Genomic DNA, 23,490 nt, shown 5'->3' with positions numbered 1-23,490 from the left:
TGTTCAGTGGGAAGCTAAACTGGGGAATATGGAGTGCACCTCCGTACATGTTAACCCAGTCAATCCGGGAACGCATCTGTGTCATTTTAAATTTCTTTGGCTATTCAAAAATAGCAAGCTTGTAGATCTGCAAAAAATATATATCTTGAAAATTTGTGCAAATCATTGAATATGTATATATTTTTAAAGCGAACATTTGTAACTCAAATCTTTGCTTCTAAATCCTAACAGTATGTTGCTATATCAGTGGTGCTCCAACTTTTCCATGTCAAGGATGTATTTGGCTGCGAACCCCCCATCTCAAAAATGTTGTTCCAGGGACCCCCAGAAGGAAATATATATTCAAAGATTTGCACAAATGTTCCAAAAAATTTTAATAGTCAAAGAAATCTAAAACAAGACCAGGAGACCTGGTTCTGCCAGACCCAAAATGAAGTCCTAGTATGTAACACACCTACAAACCACTTTATAACTGAAGTTCATGATGTCATGAATAGTTCGTGACGAAAGGGGACGTCACGAACTTTTTTTTGGCTGGGGCCGGAGGACAAATGGCCCCTGCCCATGTATGGACGAAACAGGTACAAAGCCTCATGTAAGCCCGACCCCTTGGGTCTGGCAAAGAGGAATTCAATTCCGACATCCCCATATATGTAGAATGACGAAAGGGGGACAGACTTTTATGGCTGGAGCTTAAGGAAAGGGGGCATGCCTAAGGACAAAGGGGGCATGCCCATGTATGGAGGAAACAGGTACAAAACATGCACTACGTCACGGCTAAACCGGACTTCACATGACGTGTCAGCCTGTGTATACCCATGTATGGACGAAAGGGGGACAGACTTTTTTGGCTGGGGCCGGAGGACAAATGGCCCCTGCCCATGTATGGACGAAACAGATACAAAGCCTCATGTAAGCCCGACCCCTTGGGTCTGGCAATGACACAGAAAACTCCTCACTGTCAGGTGAAAACAAGTGGCTGGCAACTCCTTGTGTATCGGAGTAGACGCATGGTTGTCTATACACCCTCCCCTGGCCAATACATGTGTTTGTAATGTGCATTCTTCTTGCATCCCAACATGTTGTGGTCCCAACCTTAGAGAACGACTTCATCCTCATCTTGCAGAGGAGAAGTGTCATAGTAAATATTTCACAAGAATTTAATTGCACACTCCATGTGCCAACGAGTTCATGTTCGTGCCACTGAATCCTCCTGTACAAGGAACCATAATTACAGCTACTGCTCGTTTATTCAGAAATCTTTTATCCGCCAGTGGCTCAGGAGGAGCGGCGGGACCCCTTAACCCGTTAAGACCGGGAACGCATCTGTGTCATTTTAAGATTTCTTTGGCTATTTAAAAATAGCAGATATACAAGCAAGAACTTGCAGATCTGCTATTTTTGAAAAATTTAGAAAATGTGTGAAAATCTTATATATATTACATAAAATATATTTACATTTTTTCTCAAATCTTTGCTTCTGGGGGATTCTACAAATGCTTTTTTCATGTTTCACCCCCAAAATGTGGCCATGGACCCCCCATCTCAAAATATTTTGTTCCAGGGACCCCCAGAAGCAAAGATTTGAGTTAAAAATGTTCCCTTTAAAAATATGTATATTCAAAGATTTGCACACATTTTCATGATTTTTCAAAAATAGCAGATCTACAAGCTATTTGAGCTTAATGAGCTTGTATATCTGCTATTTTTGAATAGCCAAAGAAATCTAAAAATGACACAGATACTTTCCCAGTCTAAATGGGTTAACTGCTCCCGATGAGCAGTTTGGTGGCTTTGCAAGGTTGCCTCCTCCGCTGGAGTGTGTGTGTGTGTGTGTGTGTGTGTGTGAATGGCAAATGTAATACACGTTGTAAAATGCAGTGCAGGAAATGTAGACCATTTACAAATCAATGAAATAAACGCTGTGCATTCTACCAGGGTCATATTGATGTGACCGGTGTGAGCAGAGAAGGAGCTTGAGAGGTCACTGCTCATGCAGCTCTACTTGACATTCATGTGGGCGGACCGGCGGATTTAAGTCCCACATGGACTGCCTAGTGTAAGTGCTACTAGCTTAAATGGGCCCCATTGGACATGAACCTCTGTGCCATGTCTCCAAGAACCTTAGCTAGTATGGCTTAGAAGGTGTCTAATTGGGATTTTCACATTGATACAGGATTGATAGACTGACAGTTAGTTAATCTCTTTGTGAACATCATGGAGGGATTTGTCCAGGAACTAACTCAAGGTGAAACAGTCCTACGCTTACACAATAGTGCTACACACAGACGAGCCTCTTTCTGCCTCGAACACATGGTTTCCCCTGAGACCTTCCGCAGCACCTGGATCTGTGTGATGTGAACAGGGGCCTTGCAGAGACAAACTCTGCCGGGTTTATTAAATGGAAAGAAACTTTCTCCACCTCACTGCTGTCGAGTGATGAATTATGAATAGTTTTGAATCCAGCAGCACCGTCGGCCCAGCCCAGATGATTACTTTTATTTTACACATAGCTCCCGCGCTGGCTGGCTTGCAACTCTTGTCAGACTTTTCTTTCTCAAGCGATCTCGAGGGATTGCAGCCGGAAATTCTTATCCCTGGCAATCACGTTAAAAGTTTGGGGAAAATGAATCTCTATGGATCCTCACCGCACTGTATATATAGTTACACAATGTCTCCTCTAGTTGCTAGCTCTCTCTCTTTGACTGCTCTGTCAGTGGCGTTGTCCCGCACATGTGGATAGTAAGTGGATTCTCACGTTATTGCATGGAAGGAATAGATAAAGTAGCTGTGCGTGTGTGCGTGTGCGTGTGTGTGTGCGTGTGCGTGTGCATGTGTGCGTGTGTGAGAGAGAGAGAGACAGATAGAGAGACACCTCTTAGATGCTCCTTCACTCCAGATAACTGGTTGTAATTGGGCTGGTTGATTAGCAGGGGTCACGCAGTGAAAGCCAAGTCTAAAGGACAGGGATCCTTGTAATGAAACCATTGAGAATAGGACACAGGCAGCCTGGGGGGGCCTCGAGCGGGATTAGAGCTACAGTGTGGCTCCTGCACAGATACATTGTGATACATCCTTATGAGTCACTGCACTCTGGGACCAATAAGGGCAAAGAGAAGAGTTTGTTTGACCCGAGCAAGTATGGAGTAAATGAGAGGCCTCTGTGAATGGAATACGAGGCATTCTGTCCCTTTAACACATTGGGTGCCAGAGGTTTATTAAAATATTATACGTTGAGTGCCTGCATTTCTTCCATCCACTTGCGTTATACGTTTCGTGCTGTGGAAGCCCCGACGCAGAAGTGCATGTAAACAAAGCGTGCGTGCGAGACGGCGGAGGGTCCCGACTAACGCCTGGAACAATAATATTTCTAACGCGATCCTCCATTGCAGCGTGATCGCCGATCGAAAACGGCTCGTTTCCACCAGATTAAAAAGAAATGGAGATATTAAGCTTTTAGTCAAGGAGATAACATTGAAAACGCCGACCGGAAGGATTTTTGACATGGAGCCAGATCCAGCCTCTTCTTCTCAGAAACTCCTTGGGTGATGTCAAAGTTTCGTTTTAGCGCCCCACGTGGCCCACATGTAAAAATAGAATTGGGTCAAAAACGGTCCGGACCGTTTTCGGCACTTCTCGTTTGGATCCTCAAAAACGGTCCGGACCGTTTTTGGCATTCAATGTGTTAACTCTGAAAGTGTAAAAAAAAAAAAGGACGGATTCCTGTGTAGATCATTCTCCCTCCATCCATCCTGATTGTTTGCTGGTAAACAAATGGAGTCCCTCGAGACTTGACTGTACCACGCTGACCTTTTGATTTACAGCTCGGGCTCTTTTCTGCATTTTTCTGTGCAGATGGAAGAACACACAGCGCCTGTGGTGGGTGGGTGGTCTACTCTGGACCTGGCACTATACGTACTGTATGTCTGTATATTTGCATAATATCTGTCTGTCCGAGTCTTTGGCTCAGCACGTTTGTGTGTAGATTTGCTTCTGTATTTCTGTGAGTAGTGGCACTGTATATTTCTGTGAGTGTGTGTGTGTGTGTGTGTGTGTGTGTGTGTGTGTGTGTGTGTGTGTGTGTGTGTGTGTGTGTGTGTGTGCGTGCTCGCGTGTGGATGAGAGAGAAAGAGAAACAATGTAGTGTTAATAACAGTGTAAACAGCTGTGATGTAGGATTTTTGATGGCCTCACACGCCCCATCTCTGGCAGTAATGTGATGGAAAGTGTAGAGGAGTGAAGCCAACAGGCGTCTGATGGGGCCGGGTTGAAGTGATGGCTGGTGACAGGACAGAGAAGGCAGCCAAGTAAGTAATGAAAGCCAAGAGATACTGGCCAGAGTCACCTTCCACCACTCTGTCTGTTTATCTCTGTGGTCTATGAGCTATCCAATCAGAGGCACAATTAAAAGATCACATTATATTAACACCTGAGGGGTGTGTGACTGTGTGTGTGTGTGTGTGTGTGTGTGTGTGTGTGTGTGTGTGTGTGTGTGTGTGTGTGTGTGTGTGTGTGTGTGTGTGTGTCTGCGCGCGCGTTCGTGTGTTGGGGAGCGGTTCAGCCACTGAATCACTGAAAGTACAGAAGAGGAATGATTGATGTATTCACTATTATAATTTCCCAGATTCCTCATCTCACCATCCTAATGGAAAGAGTTGAGCGTGTTGTACAGTAATAGGTTGAGCAGATGTCATGCATACCCAAGCAACCAGCAGGGCTCAGAACAGGTGACGAAGAGCCATTTGCCGTGGTATCTCATAAATGGCCACAGAGTAATGAATGTTTCAAGTCATTACATTTGGTAATTGATCGGGGTGCTTTCAAGGGCACAATCCTGTATGGTTGCGTGCTGTTGGCTCTCTTCCAAACAATATTACCCCGCAATGCAACACACGAAAGTACACTGACCTCCATATAACAAATCCAATTTTATGCTCCTCCGCTGTTAAAGCTGCTTCCACAAGCTTTACCCAATGATAGGTGAATGACTTTTATGTACTCGCCAAGCATAGATTCCAATTCTCCCAGTTATGACCAGCTGGATCCTTTGTGTAAGTGACCTGAGTGGGGTGCCGGGGTTGTCTGGTTTCATTGTGTCATTTTGCGTCATTGATTTTAGTACAGCTGCTACTCTTCTTTGTTGTTACTTCTTTGTTGTTGTTTTTCTACACTAGATGTTCTGGTATAGTAAATGACTTGAACAGCTTTCCAGTCAGCTTTCTGGTCTGAAAATCTAGTAGCGCTGATCTGAACACTACGTCACGCGAAGCTTGGCCAATCAAATCCGGTTGTTACCGCATATCCAAACTATGCGTATGTGTCACTCCCTCGAGTCCTTTCCGATGCGCGTGTGGAGTTTGAAGTCGGTCTGTCCATATATGCACATGACCACCATATATGGGCATAGCGGTCGGATCTGTGGCTCTGGACAACCGGATCTCCATATGGGCGTATCGGGTTTGTTTATGGTTATGTCTGAGTCATAGTGACATGCCTATATATGGGCGTATCAGGTTTGTTTATTATGGTTATGTCTGAGTCATAGAGACGTGGCCTGGTCCTGCCTTTATATGGGCGTATCGGGTTTGTTTATAGTTATGTCTGAGTTAGAGGGGCGTGGAACCAAATGGGCGCTTATGGGTCTGTAACTCAGAGAATGTACAAATCCATCCACTCAGAGTGAAATGATCACTGAGGATTTTACGGTGTAGATTGTGGTTGCCCAGGGATTTAAAACCTGCTGGTCTTTGAAATGATTAAGAATCACTGGGATAGATGAATCAGACCGCTGTGTGGCCTTCACATCTAGATTTCCAGGCAGCTATGCAGCCTGAAGATCTAGTAGCGCTGATCAGAGCACTACATCACACAAAGCTTAGCCAATCAAATCCGGATATTACGTTTGTAACATGTTTTATCACCGTAGTAAACCTTTTCATAAAGACTTTTATGTTTTCAATCACTAGTATCAAGTCTTCTGACACACGGCATGATATGCGTTTTTGTAAATTGTCGCCCCATTCATTTTAAAATTGATGATAAAGAACGGTATGCTTTCGGGGCGTGGCTACGTTGTGATTGACAAGACGAGTATGCCGGGGTTCTACTGAGTGAAGACCCACCCTTCGCTCTCCTTCACACTTAATAGCAGCCATTTGTCGCTGAACTAGAGGATTCAAAACGAGTCTGTAGAAACCAGTGGTTGATGTCACGGTCATTTTTTACAGTCTATGGAACTTGTATGTTCTTACGAAAATAAACTTATTGTCTCTGTCATATTGGAAGATATTTTTATTTTGAGCTAATAGAAAACATGAATGTTGAATGTACTGTAGCAACATGAATTTTCTATAAATTAAGGAAACATAATTAGATATTCAATCTTTATCATTCTATTCAGCAGCGTTTTTTCAATATACAAATATGTATAAGAGCAGAATAAATAAGCCTGTCACTCACCTATGTAATTGACCCTAAAGTGATTGGGCACAATGATGAAGTAACGTTACAGTGTGTTGATAATGAAAGATGTGTGAGGTTGTGGACTGGCAAGTTAACACAGCAAAGGGTGTTCTTATCAGCCTCGACTGGCTTCATTGAGTCAGTGTGTGTGTCTGGGGGAGAATGTGCCACAGTGCATTACCCTGATGGACCGTGGCCCCTTGCAAAGTGGCATCTAACTTAATGTTCTTTTGAGCCACAGCCCTTCTTTGTGTTAACTCAAACTGACTTTGCCTGGAGGGGCTTAGATTGTTTGGGAGTGTTTTGTGTGGGATCTCCCCCACCCCAATCTTTGCAAGGACCTTTTAATCCTCAGTTGTACTTAGTTGCGTGTCAGTGTCGCGCGTCGAAAACAGCCGATCTACAAGCTCAGAATGTGTCGCGGTGCGCCGCGTTCAAAGCTTGTAGATCTGCTAGTTTCGGTGCACGACACAGACGCACAACTAAGTATAAATCAGCCTTTAAATGTAGCTGCATGCAAGGTGTCAGCACAAAACGATAAAACAACAGAGTGTATGCTGTGGAGACAACAATGAGATAGTTAAGGCATGGCTGCTCCACCTATTCCTAGACACTGGCAGCAACGTAAATAACGCAAATAAAAAGCAAGTAGAGCACTGTTTTAAATGTTGATGCTTAATAGGAACTTAAACTATAGCAGAGAGGATTTAGAACAGTGCACATTTTCTCTTTTGCGGTTGCAGCTTTCCTGCAAAGTCCATTACTGCAGTGGTTTTCAAAGTGGGGAGCTAATTGCAAAAGAAAACTAGGAAAAAGTGCTCCTCGGAGCACAGGTCTCCACCAAACCAGGTACAGTAGGTTATTGTGGGCCAGCAATGTTTGGAATTCAGTGATTATAGAGGTGAGTGGAATCGCTGCATTCATGATTCAAGGCATTTTGTTCAAACTGAACCACTCCTGAAAACTTTAGATGACAATCTTAGCCAATCAGGATGGAACAGATCCGTGTTGTGATCACATGACTATAGAGATAATGTGTACCGATTTGCGTGATGTTTGGGCAAAAATCCATAGGAGTAATATCACAAAATTTGTTTTGTAAAAAACGGCGTCCTGGTGGCGCTATAAAAGGCCTCTAGGGAGTGTGCGTGCAAAGTTTCCACACCGATCGGTCCAGTTATAGGTAAAAATGCGAATTGGCCTGTTATAGTGCCACCATGAGGCTGATTTGAAAAATGTAGGGTGGCATTTCTTCCTCGTTCTACTGGGAATGTGTGTGCAAAGTTGCACGCTGTGTTCATGATTTGAGGCATTTTGTTCAAAACGGACCATACCTGCAAACTTTGGAAGCCAATCTTAGCCAATCAGGATAGAATATGAAAAATCCGACAGATCCGTCTTGATCACATGACTATAGAGATACTGTGTACCGATTTGCGTGATGTTTGGACAAAATCTGTTGGAGTAATATAAAAAATGGTCCTCCTAGTGCTATAACAGATTCATGTGGAAGATTTGGGGCAGAGGTTCTGCTCTGGCATCCAGGGAGTGTGTGTGCACAGTTTCACGTCGATCGGTGCCGGAGATTAGCTGTCCACGGACGGACGGACGGACAGGGTGCAAAAATAAATCATATTTGAAACGTTTCATTTCAATTCATAAGATTACTGTCAAAAATGTTAAATAATTTTCAAAAAAACATCGCAGTGTGTTTTTTGGTTCCATTTCGCAATATGGAGGACTGCAGCCTGAGGTCATGGCTATTTGAGGGTCCTCTTGGAATGGGAACGTTTGGGTACATTGCAGTTCCCCCTCTAGCTATACAATGTTGTTTATCAGTTCTGAAAGTGCTTTCCATGCACATACAGTACAGTACGTATCGTGTGTTGTATGTCTTTAGGGTAGGGCTCTGTTGAAGTAAGGTCAACAGCTCTATGTCAGTGGGTCATAACCGTGGACCGTGACGTCGTCAATTATGCAGGCCCCGCTCGTAGAGGCCTCCGTGTCCACAAGCCCTCAAACGGTTCTCTCTCGTGAAAAATTCATTGCACATGGCAAGTCACATTCTTCATCCTCACCCCTTTGTGTCCTTTGGTTTCATTGTACAACTTAGCATAGGACAGTTAGTGAGACAATACAGTAGGACATAGGACAGTTAGTGAGACAATACAGTAGGACATAGGATAGTTAGTGAGACAATACAGTAGGACATAGGACAGTTAGTGAGACAATACAGTAGGACATAGGACAGTTAGTGAGACAATACAGTAGGACATAGGACAGTTAGTGAGACAATACAGTAGGACATAGGATAGCTAGTGAGACATCAGGCAACTTGTGCAACGCAAGAGCCGTTGTTATAATGGAAAGCGCCATCATCAGCACTTATAAAAGCAGTACACAAACAGTCATACAGTGCAGTACAGTAATATCATGGATCTTCCAGGTGTATCTCATTAGTTAATAGCAGTGCTTTGTTGCAGTGCATGAGGGCGAAACCACACTAAACAAGTGGGCTGTTTGTGCACACCGCCCCTAGTCCATCTTCTGCTGACCTCCCCTGTCAACGCAATGTCCACAGCAGACACACACACACACACACACACACACACACACACACACACTATACCCATAGCTGTTTACGCCGCTCATCTTCCATACACAGTCAGACAGACAGATGGGTGTGTGCGTCACGAACACATGCCACACACACACACATTCCACCTCTGCCACTTGCTGTCTTCTATCCACTGCCTGGGTGTCCTTGCTGTGGTGGGTGGCGTGGCCTTGGCACTGTAGTGGTGATCCATCACCTGGCTACAAGGCGGCAGGTACAGGGGCACCGATGGGAACAGGACCTATCTAGCAAATCAATCTTCCTTCTCTCATTCGCTCTCTTGTGCTCTCTCTCTTTCTCTGTGTGTGTGTGTGTGTGTGTGTGTGTGTGTGTGTGTGTGTGTGTGTGTGTGTGTGTGTGTGTGTGTGTGTGTGTGTGTGTGTGTGTGTGTGTGTGTGTGTGTGTGTGTGTGTGTGTGTGTGTGTGTGTGTGTGTGTGTGTGTGTGTGTGTGTGCTTGTGCTTGTGTTCCCTGGGTACTGCTCAGGGCCTCCCTAAACAGACTAAAGGGCTTGCTGGTGACGGTTCCCCTCAGTGTGAATTAGTGGCATGTTCCCAGCTGTGACATACTGTATTCAGCATGCGCGCACACACACACACACACACACACACAAAAGCATGCACTTTTAACACACACATTTACGGCTTATATAAGGCATGATGAGTGGGCACAGTGGAAAGTGAAATCAATGTAAGTCCATCCATTTCAGGAGTGTGCTTCTGCCTGCATGGCATCCTGGAGAGTACTTAGCTACACCCCCACACACACGAACACGCACACACGAACACGCACACACGAACACGCACACACGAACACACACACACACACACACACACACACACTCTCTCTCTCTCTCTCTCTCTCTCTCTCTCTCTCTCTCTCTCTCTCTCTCTCTCTCTCTCTCTCTCTCTCTCTTTTTCATTCTCACGCTCCCTGCTTATCCCTCACCTGTGTCCTACACCTGCGTCATAGTACTCTAGCAGCCTCACCTTCTTCACTTGTGTACTTGATTTATACAAGGCCGGCATGGCAACATTAGGGGGGGTGGCATACAGTACATCATAAGGCGAGGGTTTCTTTGGGAAAATGATTTTCCATTTCCATTTGCTTTTACCTATACTCAAGATAAAGATGTGGGCTGATGCATACACACACACACACACACACACACACACACACACACACACACACACACACACACACACACACACACACACACACACACACACACACACACACACACAGCCTGTATGTATTTCCTGCCCCTTGCTCCATGTACAGTACACCCACACACACAGGCACACAGAGAGACAAATGTGTCTTGGATTATTAGGCAGACTTTACTGTTTGCATACATTAGCATTGGTTTTGTGGAGGCCGGGGTATATAATGTGTTAGAATTGCCTGGGCCTCGGCCGTGGCCTCTGTCTGATCCCGCCTAAATGTCGGCCGTGTTGCAACAGGACGGGGCTCCGTCAAACTTAAAATAGCAAAGAAAAGGACAACATTTGCATAAACAGCTCATTAGCTTAATTTACTGCCTTTCGACCCCCCGTTTGGTGGACAAGGAGAATGAGACAAGAGGAGGTGGAGGAAGCGAGAAGAGGAGAGATGTGAGGGAAAGGAATGCAGAGGTGGTTGCCAGAGTAAATGATGCTTTTGAGCGGGGGGGAGTGGTTGAACATTGAGCCCCTTACCCTTTACTACGCTCCACACAGCCCACTCCACAGTCTAAATTTGGCTCTGTTGCTAGCTAACCTGCACTTGGTTGTTTTCGTCTGCACGAAAGAAAGAACATTTCTGTGACGCTATTTCTATAGCTCTCTCAGTCATACTCATACGCATACGCACACGCGCACTCACACGCGCACACGCACACACACACACACACACACACACACACACACACACACACACACACACACACACACACACACACACACACACACATTCTCATTTGGTGGCTGCAGTGGTTGAAGGGTAATTGGGCTGCAGTCAGAGAACGCATGAATTCAGGGTCAGTCAGGCCGCCCACTCTACTGTCTGCTTTGCCTGATTTTAATACTTGGTCATCATGTCACACAGCGGAAATAAGAGATCTACAAGCTCATAACACGCTGCGATGCAACACCTTGTGAGCTTGTTGATCTATTTTGGCCGGTGTGCGATACCGCGAGCAACTAAGTATATATCGGGCCTGTTTTTCAGGCTATGGGCTCACGGGGTCAGGGGCCAATGCAGAATGGCAGTCGAGTAGAAATGCAGGACTCTCGCTCCATCTAATTATACAGAAGGCGAACACTACAACAAATCCTTGCGAAATATGAGACAAAATATGAGACATGCATTCCATGTGAGTAGATGCAATGGCAAGTGCCCTGTATGTTATATGTTATAGAATGTGCACTTAAAAGTAAATTAATGGGTAAATTCTTCAGTGAATTTGTGTTAGGGTTAGGGTTATAACATGAAAACTCAACTGGTTAAAAAAAACACATTGAATTGTAGCCTGGGACCAGACGAATCTGCCAGTCCAAAAATAAATTGCCCTCTGTGATTTGGGTCTGGCACCGCTCCGTTGTGAATTCATTTCCTGCTCCAGAAGTCTGGGGTGACCAATCAGGGCCCAGTATTCAAATATGGGAGACTGTAATTGGTAGTTGGTTGTAGGTCTAACCAATTGCGTCCAGAGCCATTGTTTTGATCCCGCCCCTTGGGGAAAAAAGCATCCGCATAGAAGCACCAGACTCATATCCACACAGTGATATAGTCTGGCTACGCGAGGCTAATTCACATTGTACATACTTGTACACATTTTTAGTTTTTAGATAATGCCTGCTTTTATCAGTTTTGATGTTGGAATTTCAGGTCAACGAGGATGTACAGCATAGTACCATTTTGTATGTTGATGGAAGCGAAAGACATTATCCCCGGTGACTGGCTCTGTCGATCAGTCTTTCAGCTCAGTGTGATGCACTCAGTTCCCTGCCTTGCAGCATGAATCTACACAATCTATTGTTTCATATAAGGCAACCCAGGAACATGCGGGTTAGCAGCCAACTGCTTGCAACGCTGTCTGTATCTCATCAGGCCTGCTGGTTTACAGTCTGTTGACAGCAGAGACGGCCAAGTATGTAACAGTAAACTTGGCTAAGTTCATGACAGGTGCATGAAAAGCAAATAGTCTGCTAACAGCGTGGCCTCCCTGTCCAACATTTAACTATCAATATGAAGTTATTATGTATGCAGTTCAGTTATGGTGGTTCAGTTTTGTTACGTCATGCACATAGCATTGCGATTTGTGATAGGTCTACTTTTCAGGGGATAGACAAACCCTGTTTTATACATCGTGGCCTGACATCACAAAACTGCTCAACTGAATTTTGGGAGTATGGCAGATTTAGCTGTTCAAACACATATAAACAATATTCTCATATTATTTATGAGAATTATATTATTGAGATGGTTTCATATTATTTGAATATCCAGACAAATTATTTGTTCCACTGCCGTTAACTGACGCAGTGAGTGACCTCCCTGCAGAAACAGGTCTGCCATGGTTGCTGCGTTGATCAAATGCATCAGTCCTCGACTAATGGCTCAGACTGATAGACCACCGGTTTTAGTTCTGCAGGCAACAATGAATGCCCAGGTGATCATATATACTATATATTATATATTCCATATATTATTCATTGTTTTTTACATAGAGCCTGTCTTGGACAGCTGCCATTGAGACATTAGACACCGCCAGTATTGCCCTATCAATGGCAGTCAATGCATTGCTGCTGACATATGACAATATTTGATCCTGTACTAAGGGGCACATTACGCTGCCACCTACTACTAAGGCAGATTACATAATTCTTTCTCTCTCTCTATACACACAGTCACACACCTCTCTCTTTCTAAAAAGGGCAGGTGAAATAAACACGCTTTTTTTAAAGGGCAGTTGAGATATCTTGTGAGGACAGTCAGGACACAGGGCAAGTGGTCAACAATTAATCTTCCCAAAGTGTCAGATGAGACAGCTCATCCCTCCACACCTGACCCTCATCCACTCAGGCTGCACCTGTAACCAACCCACCCACTCACCCACCCACCCCTCTCCTCTGCTCCTCTGACACCTGCAGCAGCAGAATCTCAGACCTTGACGCACAGGAGAGCAGAGCAGCCCCATCGGCTGAGTTTGAGTTGCTTGCATGGTGTAATTATGTATCTGCACACGCTGCTATAGAGCAGCTATAGCGGTCCGACATTGATGGTTATATTTGTGTGCCGCTTAAACCCTGGCACGTGCAACAACGGTTGCCCTCGTTTGGACAGGTCTATTTGGAACTATTTTGCGCCTCGAGTGAGTCCAATGACAGAGATCGTCTGTGAGGTATGTGTTGCAGGCAGCTAGTGCTGATAGCCACCTGCTGTTGACCTATAGCGCGCTGGCCTGCCTGAAGGCTGGGGTCTGGGGGCTTGCTAGGGACTGACTGCTACCAGATATGGGGACTGAGAACTGACCATGTGACTGACAGGGAAATTGGAGATATTTTCTTTTTGTGTGTGCAAGGGGCTGGCGTGGGGGGGGGGGGGGGTGTCAGGCAATGGAGGTGTGTGGTTACTCAGCTCAAATCCTGCTGTTGCATAAAGTAACCGCCCCCACATGGTATTTGAGGAAAGAAATCTCAAACTTGTGAACCATCTGGTGAGTTTCTCTTAGGCTAAGTTTCTCTCTCTCTCTCTCTCTCTCTCTCTCTCTCTCTCTCTCTCTCTCTCTCTCTCTCTCTCTCTCTCTCTCTCTCTCTCTCTCTCTGAGAGGCTGCATAGTTGTGACATGCTGCCTGAATAATGTTGATGAGGAGGAAAGGTCAGAGGGATGGGTAGTTTTCTCAGAATGACAATTGCTAGCTCATAATAAATTAAATGGGGGGTCATTCTCTGGGACTTTCTAAGCCATATCCTTCACCTGTTTTACCTGCAGTTCAGCCAACCACTTGTTATTGCATTATTAGACAGCCAGATGTATGCAGTGGCTGATTGACTAATGGGAATTCTCACTCCCTAATCAGAGGATGGTGGTGGTAATCGGAGCAGGTGTAGAATATAGGGACATGAAAGGACTTATTAAGTCATCTGAGCCTGGAGCAGGTGGGGTTAGAAACCTCTCTGACACTATGTTTCCCTTCAACTCTCTCCCTTTGATCATCTCTAATATTTTTCTTCTCCACAGTTTTGGTGGTGGAGTTTCTGTACAGTATCTGTGTACATTATGTCTGCATGGGAAACGTTTTGCAGAAGTCCCCCCCCCCCCCACACACACACACACACACACACACACACACACACACACACACACACACCACCACCCCTCCACCACTTGCTGTTTTTTGATAACTTTTTAACAAAGACTAGCATTCAGCAGTGGCAGACTGCTTTCCTCACTTGTTTTCATGACAGCACAACCCATTGGAGTTTCGGGGGCGTTAGAAAAGGGATTTCCATAGAGTTTACGGATGTGCTGATTCTGTCCCCAACAAAGTAGAAGCCAATGCCTTGGAGAGATGCAAATCGTTTGTGGTAATGCGTGGGCGGGCACATGAATCTTTCACTGCGTGTCAGAGTAAATGCATGTGAATGTGTGCTTGCGTGTGCCTGTGAATTTAATATCACAACACACAGTTCAGGGGGACCTCCTCATGCGTAAGCTAATGAGAGTGACGGGGTCTCATGGCTTTTTAATACTTTTCCACCATTCTGCCGGCTTCAGCATTCAATTATTATCATGTAATGGAACATGTTTTCATAAGGTGCTTCCAACACCCTAGTTGATAACTCATGATATATTTATGAAGGGGCTTATTGCACACATGGGTGTGTGTGTGTGTGTGTGTGTGTGTGTGTGTGTGTGTGTGTGTGTGTGTGTGTGTGTGTGTGTGTGTGTGTGTGTGTGTGTGTGTGTGTGTGTGTGTGTGCGCGCGCACACACGAGTGAGTGTGCATGCATGCATGCGTATGTGCATGCGTGCGTATGTGCATGCGTGCGTATGTGCACACTATCAGGCTATGCAGGTTTCTCCCATTACGAGCCCATTACCTGAATGTACAATGATGTGATGGATGGGGTAATGGTGATGCAGTCAGTTGCAGTCATGTGCTACTGCAGGGGTCTTCAACGTTTTCAGGCCAAGGACCCCCTAGCTGAGAGAGAGATGAAGCAGGGACCCCCTACTCCATATTGTATAAAATTGTGTTTCAGATTAAAGTTTTTTTTTTACTTAGTCTGCTATTTTTTCCCTCTACACCTATAGCCTCTTTGCCAAAAATAGCCGATCTACAAGCTCTCAACGCCGCGTTGAGAGCTTGTAGATCTGCTATTTCGGCTAATGTTCCCCTCAGAAAAGGAATTCTAGGGTTCAAGTGGTTAATGTAAAAAAAACTAAATCCTATCACACAAAGATTTGGCGGACCCCCTATAGTAGCTCTGAGGACCCCCTAGGGGTCCCGGACCCCCTGTTGAAGACCCCTGTGCTACTGTATGCCGAGTGACCTTGCCAGACACCTATGCAAAGTCATCTGTCGCTCTGTCCTCCTGAAATACTGGCATCGGGATGCACTGAAGAGAATATATACTGTATGATGGTGGAAAGCTGAGTGTTGTTTTGCCTTTGAGATCTTGTCACATTTGGTTACATGCATAATGCATAATATATTCTGACACCGAAAAAGAATGAGTTTTCATTGTGTCTGACAGTTTTCCATTTCCTCGACATCTGTGATTTGCACCATTGACTGTGTTTGACTGTTCCCCGTGATGTAACCAAGCCTGTAACTATTATACAGTACAGTATATCGTTGATGTCAGGTGGGAACCTTGAATGTCCAAAACCGTTACTTTTCAAAAAATGGAAAAACAGAACCTGTGTTACAATGGATCTAATGTAGTTATTATTTAGTCACATGATCTTGTTAATACTTTTCATTGGTTCAATATTTATCAAAGAAAAAAGGTGTTACACAGTGGCAAAAGGCACGCACATCCTATCCTGCTGGGCTGGGTGCTGGATCAAAAATTCAACATGAAAAAAACAATCAAATCCGCACACCAGAATGCTGCTCCCATCATGGGTTAATTTATTGGTAACGTTTTGAGCCAGGAGGCTCTTTATTGTAAATATTTATAAAACCCACACACACACTTAACCACTTTCTCTAATTATCAGATATTGTACAAATAGCAGATCTACAAGCCACTACACGTTGCATCGCAAGCTTATAGAGCAGCTATTTCTGCTACTTTTGTGTAACACTGTAGTATGACGAAGTAAGGCTTTAAAGTTAGGGTAAGTGATTTGCGTTGGTTAAAATAATTGTTAACTCTATATTCTGATAGTACTCATTGCTATAGAGTGTTTGTTCAGTATTAGGAGTCTCCTTGTCTCTCCACCTCTTTATTAAACAGAAAATGCATTTTCGTTTCAGTTTCAGTTTCATTTCCAATTTTATCCAACCAGGACAGAGAACTCAATCAGGATACAGATTAAACAAGTGAAATTGGAAGTGATGACACTAAGAAATGAGCATGCAAAATTGGAACTGGAACACCTACCGAAAAATGTATTTTCTGTTTATTAAAGAGCTGGAGAGACAGGGAGACATCTGTTACTGAAAAAACACTCTATAGCAATGATTACTATCAGAATATAGTATTTTAACCTTTTAACAAAATACTTTTTGTTTTAACCAAAAAATATCACTTACCCTACCTTTAACTTAAGAAAAAACATGAAAAGTGACATTGACATTAAAATTTGTATTTTTTTAATCAGACTCAATCTAGATGTAAAAACTCCCTGCATTAAAGGTACTGTATGACTATATGCCGGCAAGTGTAATTCAATCTAAACCCAGCCCAAGGTTTTCAGGCCAAGTCCTCTGAGGACTGTCTCAGAGCTCTGGCTTTAATTTCACTCCTGTGCCAGGTTAATTAGAGTCTGTAATTGTAATTCCACCCATTTAGCGTGTTTGATCACAGCTATTGAAGGGGAATTGAGTTGCATACATTTGACCCTCTCTGTCTCTTCTTCCCTCTGTGTCTCTCTCTCGCTCATTCTCTCTGACCCTCCTTTCCGTTTACCCCTCCTCCTCTGGCTCCCCTTTTGACTCTCACATTTTCACTCATCTAACTCCCATCCTCTGCTTTTTGTATTCTCAGGTGTCTGGCCCAGAGATCCAGCCCCAGCCAGGAGGACCAGGGGGAAAGGAAGGGCCATGGCACTGTGCCTGGGCCCGGATGCATTCTGGCTTTTTCCTGGCCTGTTCCTACTACTGGTGGTCTTGGTGTCCACTGCGCAGGGTCAGGGATGTCCCCAGCGTTGCGACTGCATGGCCAAGCTCAAGGCTGTGGTCTGTCGAGGCAATCGCCTGTCCACCCTCCCACAAGGCATCCCCTTGGACACCAAAGTCCTGGACCTGAGCGGCAATAAACTTCGCTGGGTAGAGCATAACGACCTTCTCCCATACACGCGTCTGGAAGAACTGGATTTGAGCGAGAACACGATCAGTGCGCTGGAGCCGAACGCCTTTTCCAGCCTGCGGAACCTGCGCGTGCTATCTCTGAGGGGTAATCAGCTGAAGCTGGTTCCCATGGGGGCCTTCGCACGCCTCTCCAACCTCACATCACTGGACCTCAGTGGAAACAAAATTGTTATTCTTCTGGACTTTACTTTCCAGGACCTGAAAAGCCTGAGGAACTTGGAGGTTGGAGACAATGATCTGGTTTATATCTCCAACAAGGCCTTTCTGGGTTTAGTAGGGTTGAGAGAGCTAACTATCGAGAGATGCAACCTGACGTCTATCTCCAGCCCGTCTTTGTCCTACCTCCGTAACCTGGTGACTCTACGGCTCCGCTACCTCAGTATCTCTGCCCTGGAGGACCAGAACTTCCGCAAGCTGGGGGCCCTGAGGGGCCTCGAGATTGATCACTGGCCCTTTTTAGAGTACATCTCCACTCACAGTCTGCAGGGCCTCAATCTGTCTTGGTTGTCCATCACTCATACGAACATCACCTCCGTGCCCACCTCTGCCCTACGTAGCCTGGCCCATCTCACTAGCCTCAATCTATCCTACAACCCCATCTCTGTCCTGGAGTCCTGGTCACTGCGTGACCTGGTGAGGCTGAAAGAGCTGCATCTGGTCAACACCAACCTTGCGACAGTGCAGCCGTATGCGCTGGGGGGGTTGCGGCAAATCCGCTTGCTTAACCTCTCCACTAACGGCCTGGTCACACTGGAGGAGGGGGCCTTTCAGTCAGTCAACACCCTGGAGACCCTACGCTTAGACGGGAACCCTCTGGCCTGCGACTGCCGTCTGCTCTGGATCCTTCAGCGCAGGAAGACGCTCAACTTTGACGGCGCGTCGCCAGTGTGCGCCGCCCCTGTCGAGGTGCAAGGCCGGGCACTCAGCACCTTCTCCGACTCCGCTCTCTTTGACCACTTCACTTGTCAGAAGCCCAAGATCCGCAACAGGAAGCTGCAGCAGATAACGGCTCGTGAGGGGCAGGTGGTGTCGTTCTTGTGTCGCGCGGATGGCGAGCCGATGCCGGCGATATTCTGGATCTCGCCGCAGCGCCGCCGCATCACCACCAAGAGCAGTGGTCGCCTGACGGTGCTGGCAGAAGGCACGCTAGAGATCCGATATGCCCAGGTGGCAGATACTGGAACCTATATCTGCATTGCCAGCAATGCCGGTGGCAATGACACCTACTTCGCTACACTGACAGTTAGTGGGCTTCCGCTAGATGCCGCCCTCATGGCCAACCGTACTTACTACACTGGGGACCTTAATGACACTAATCTGAATGACACAAGGGTCTTACTGAAGTACACACTGGACCTAAAGACCATCCTCATATCCACAGCCATGGGTTGTATCATGTTCCTGGGGGTAGTTCTCTTCTGTTTTATTTTGCTTTTTGTGTGGAGTCGAGGTAGAGGACAGCACAAGAACAACTTCTCAGTGGAATACTCGTTCAGGAAGGTAGATGGACCCGCTGCCGGTGGAGGGCAGGGTGGGGGACGCAAGTTCAACATGAAAATGATTTGAGGGCAGGGGACTGTTTAACAGCTGCCTCAAGCTGGGAAATATAGACTATTGAAGGAAGGGAAAAAAATATATTGGGACTTTGTTTTAGTATCTAAAATGTACTGTGTGTATCTACAGAAGGCAGTGTGGGAATTTGATATGCACACGATTCTGCAGTATTTCTGTTCTGTGTTGTATTATACATGATTGTGCAGAAGAAATGTGGCTTATAGTGAAAGCTGTCTCAAGTAGACTGTTAACAAGACCCAGACCCATTCTCTCCACTCCCTGGCACTTGGCTCCGGGTGTGCCCACATCCCTATCCTCTACACAGGACTTCATCCCCTTCCCTCTATTAAGGACACCACTTCCCTGCTTCACCTAAGGTGATTCTAGCACTCTATCTCCAAATTCATGAATACATAATAACAGGGTGCTGCACATAGAATGCCAAGGACTTGCCAATAATGATCTGAATAGTACAGCTATATTCACTGCACATTCTGACTTGCCCCGTGGTCAGGATTCTCAAATGCTATTAACTGGTAATTTGAAGCTAAACTCTGAACTCTTCTTTTTTGTGTGCGCTCACACGGCAGGGCTACACAGAGCAGAGCAGATCAGATACCTAGACTAGATAGCAGCAGCAGTATAGTATGTATCTCACTCTCTGCACAACACTGCCAAGTTGACTGTAAAGCACCAAGGTGTTAGTTGACGCTAAACGCGATCAAAAGCCGTTCCCCTGTAGCTGTTATAGGTCAAGTTATTTCAAGGACAGGTAATAGGATTCTGTCCCTCCAGCAAAAAAATGATAGGATCCGATGCACAATTGTATGGTGACAAACACACATGCAGACTAGGGGTGTGCCGATACACTAATTTCACGATACGATACACGATATTGGGCTCACAATATCGAAAAAAACATGGGGGGGAAAAAAAGCTTATGAAAATATATGGGGGGGGGGGAGCAAATGCAAACAAATACTTCTGTTTTTGCATTATTATTGAAAAAAAAAAAAAACTTAAAAATATATATATATATACATATCATCACGAAAACGTATCGCGATATATTGCGGGACGATATATCGGCACACCCCTAATGCAGACACACGATACAGATTAGATTTCTCTTTCATTCTGTTTTCTCAGTGAACAACACTATCACCCTCTGAACATACTGTATGATAATACATTTTTAAAAAAAAGTGCATTTACACAGAGTCAGCATCGTACTTCACTAAAGTCACTAAACTGTAAACCGGGTATATGTTTGGGATGCCTTTATCCTAAAGTCAAAGCAGTCATGCTGTGTGCTGTAGATAGGACATACATGAAATGTAATATATATATTTTGTAATGCTTGACATTTCAATACTCGTGGTTGTTTATAATGATGTTACTGTGATTCATCATGTGGGTAATTCTGCTGTTAAAGTTTAACTTTTTAAATCAGTGATATAAATCTGTGACGTCCAGTGATAATTAGAGCCTTTCCCAACCCTATAACCTCCACACTCACACATTATTGCTGGCGTTACAGTGCTTAAGCCCGATTTATACTCCGTAGTGGTGGCGTCCATTCCTGCCAAGATCAGTCCTTGTTGACAAGCGACACACCGTCATACGATGGAGCATAAATGAAGCTTTATAGTGCTTAGTCCGTTATCTCTATACAAATACATTGTGAAGGGCGTTTGTGTCCACTTTCAGTTCACTTTCCTATTTTGGGCTTCAGCGGACAGTGGGGGAGGCCTGGGGACCAGCAGAGGGGAGGGACCATATCCCCAAAGTATCTGACATGACATTAGCAAAATGCTAATATGTCGGAGACCTTGGATACTGGAAGAAAGGTCATGATAACACTAAGCCAGGGAGGTGAGGGAATTACATTGCATTAGGAAGCCATCAACTCCCTAACCACAAAGGGCTGGATACTGCCATAACTTGAAATTGTATATAGTTTTGAACTTTTAACATTTTGTCCTAAATGGATAATTTGGTGTGCAATAATGCATAAAACGTAATACAGACAGAATACACAAAAGTCTGTTGAGTTAAATAATACATACAGCACTCAACCTGTTCAGTGATTTTCTGCAAAATTGCTCAAATGAAATTAGGTCTACACATTATTTGAATTAAAAGAAAAATTGCATCAAGATCAATCATCAAGATTAAAAGCTTTTCACACTTTTCAGGACATAAAATGACACAAAGCTAATAGATAAGTAAAAAAAAAACGTCATCAATCCGTTGTCAACAAAACCACAGAACTTCATATATTAGTAACTGAAACAGTTTTTGGCCTTACAACACCTTATTTGTACTTTGCAGTGCTATAAAACCACCATGTCTGAGCCAGAAATGAGTGGGATTAATGCCAATCCCTATAACTGAACTTCATTAAGCTGAAGGTGAGAAAGGACTAAGTGAACTAGGACAATTTATTTTCGTAGACATATCTATGTCCCGGTTTGACATCATCTCTGCACTATCAGTAGATCATTTATATGGTATATTGAGTTCCACTGTAAATGTACAGCTCTGCTGGCTGCTGCTCTCTGCTGGCCACAGATGGTATTCAAATTCACAACAATATCACTAGAGCCGCCCAAACCTTTAAAACAGGTTATTTACTCCATTGCTACAACTGACTGACATTGGAAGGTTTTCTCCTAAGAAAGTTTAAACAATCACAGCACAGGAGTTATTTGCAAGTAAATTCGATCTCCTTATCTGTTACTCACAAGACGATCAACTCAACTCTCCTGATGCAGTAAGCCTTGCATAGCCAGCCTAAATCTGGCAGATATAGGCTGGCCAGGCAATTTGTGGTCTGGCTCATAAGACCCATCGATTTGGTACATTTGGTCAATGTTGTTTAACACCATCTAAAGAAGACGCCAGTATTATTCTTACCTCAATCAGTCTAGAAATATATTTGGATTCAATCAAAATGCCACCAAACATGCACAATATCCATGTATCAATTATCTAGTTTACGGACTATGATGCAGTATGTTCATGGACTAATCTGAATTGATAAGCTTCCTATTAGTATTTTAAAGATGTAATCAGTTGATGTGACCTTTCATTGTCCTTTGCAGATGTTGTTGTCATCCTGTTATGTATGGAAAACCATTGTGTTTGGACATTGTTCTAGACTGTTTTGTATTGTGTTGTTTTATAAAATGAAGCACACTGTTTATAAAAGCATGTAACATCAAGAATTGTGTCTTTACTGTGCCTGTGTTCTACATTTCTCAGTGATCACCCATGACTCTGACCCAGAGGCTGTTTGAGAATCTACAGAGACAAGAACCCTTTAACTTGTGGGTAGGAATACACAGAGAAAATCCTACACACTACATTAGGCAGTGATGGAAGAAGTACTCATTTTTTTTACTTAAGTAAAAGTATCAATACCCTATTGTAGAAATAGTCTGTTACAAGTACAAGTTCGGTATAAAAAATGTACTTGAGTAAAAGTACAGAAGTATTGGCATCAAAATATACTTAAAGTACCTAAACCAAAAGTACTCATTACGCAGAAGGTCCCATTTCACAAGTTTTCAAATGTATAAATAGTATACAAATCTGTTGTGAGCTTGTAGATCGGCTATTTACTAAACCTAACCCAAAGAATATAGTTCTGAAGTGGTTTTGTAATAATCAAAAAATAAAATCTACAAAGTAACTAGTAACTAAAGTAAAAGTACAATATTTGTCTCTGAGATTTAAAAAGTATTGAAAATTGTAAATACTCCAGTAAAGTAAAAATACCTCAAAATTAGTTAGTAGTTGAGTAAATGTTACTTAGTTACTTTCCACCACTGGTGACTCCTGAGCCAGCAGTATTGCACGTACAGCCAAAGGCGAGCCTCTGCTAACATGTTGAAGTAGAACGTTAAAATGTTTGTGTTTAGAGTTTAAATTCAGATTTAAAAATCGCTTGGGCATGACATTAGAGATATTTCAGTATGGATTTGGTGTGGTTAAGGTAAAGGAAAAGTTCTGGGAGGTTAATTACTAATGGCTAATGAGACTCCATGACCTCAAACGCCCGGCATCGGAGCCACAACCTATACATTTTAACAAATATACCGTAGATACATACATATACAGTACATAGCCTACGTAAAGTACGTACAGTAGGTACATACCGTAACCGTACATATACATACATAAAGGTTGCATGAGGTTAAAGGGGACCTAAGCCAATGTTGCAGTTTCTTTTCCTGCAAGAGGTACAAAGGAAATTCAGGTGGTTAAGGTGCTAGTCAAGGTGCGGTTGACTACTTTCAAACTTGCGAGAGTAACCCTTCTGTAC

General features: G+C 44.2%; 1 protein-coding gene across 1 annotated transcript in view; it reads left to right on the top strand.

Annotated features, from left to right (window-relative positions):
* lingo3a (leucine rich repeat and Ig domain containing 3a) overlaps positions 1–20,043 on the top strand; it is a 40,182-nt gene extending 20,139 nt beyond the window's left edge. The window contains exon 2 of the mRNA XM_080430159.1: positions 17,284–20,043. Within this exon, the coding sequence (XP_080286285.1) occupies positions 17,340–19,172 (1,833 nt within the window). The 5' untranslated portion in view covers positions 17,284–17,339 and the 3' untranslated portion in view covers positions 19,173–20,043. The remainder of the gene's footprint in view (positions 1–17,283) is intronic.
* Positions 20,044–23,490: the final 3,447 nt, after the last annotated feature.

This window comes from Gymnoscopelus braueri (genome assembly GCF_963280865.1).
Source record: "Gymnoscopelus braueri genome assembly, chromosome: 6".
NCBI classification, from domain to species: domain Eukaryota; kingdom Metazoa; phylum Chordata; class Actinopteri; order Myctophiformes; family Myctophidae; genus Gymnoscopelus; species Gymnoscopelus braueri.
The sequence above is the reverse complement of the archived record's forward strand: the minus strand, read 5'-3'. Positions and strand labels throughout refer to the sequence as shown.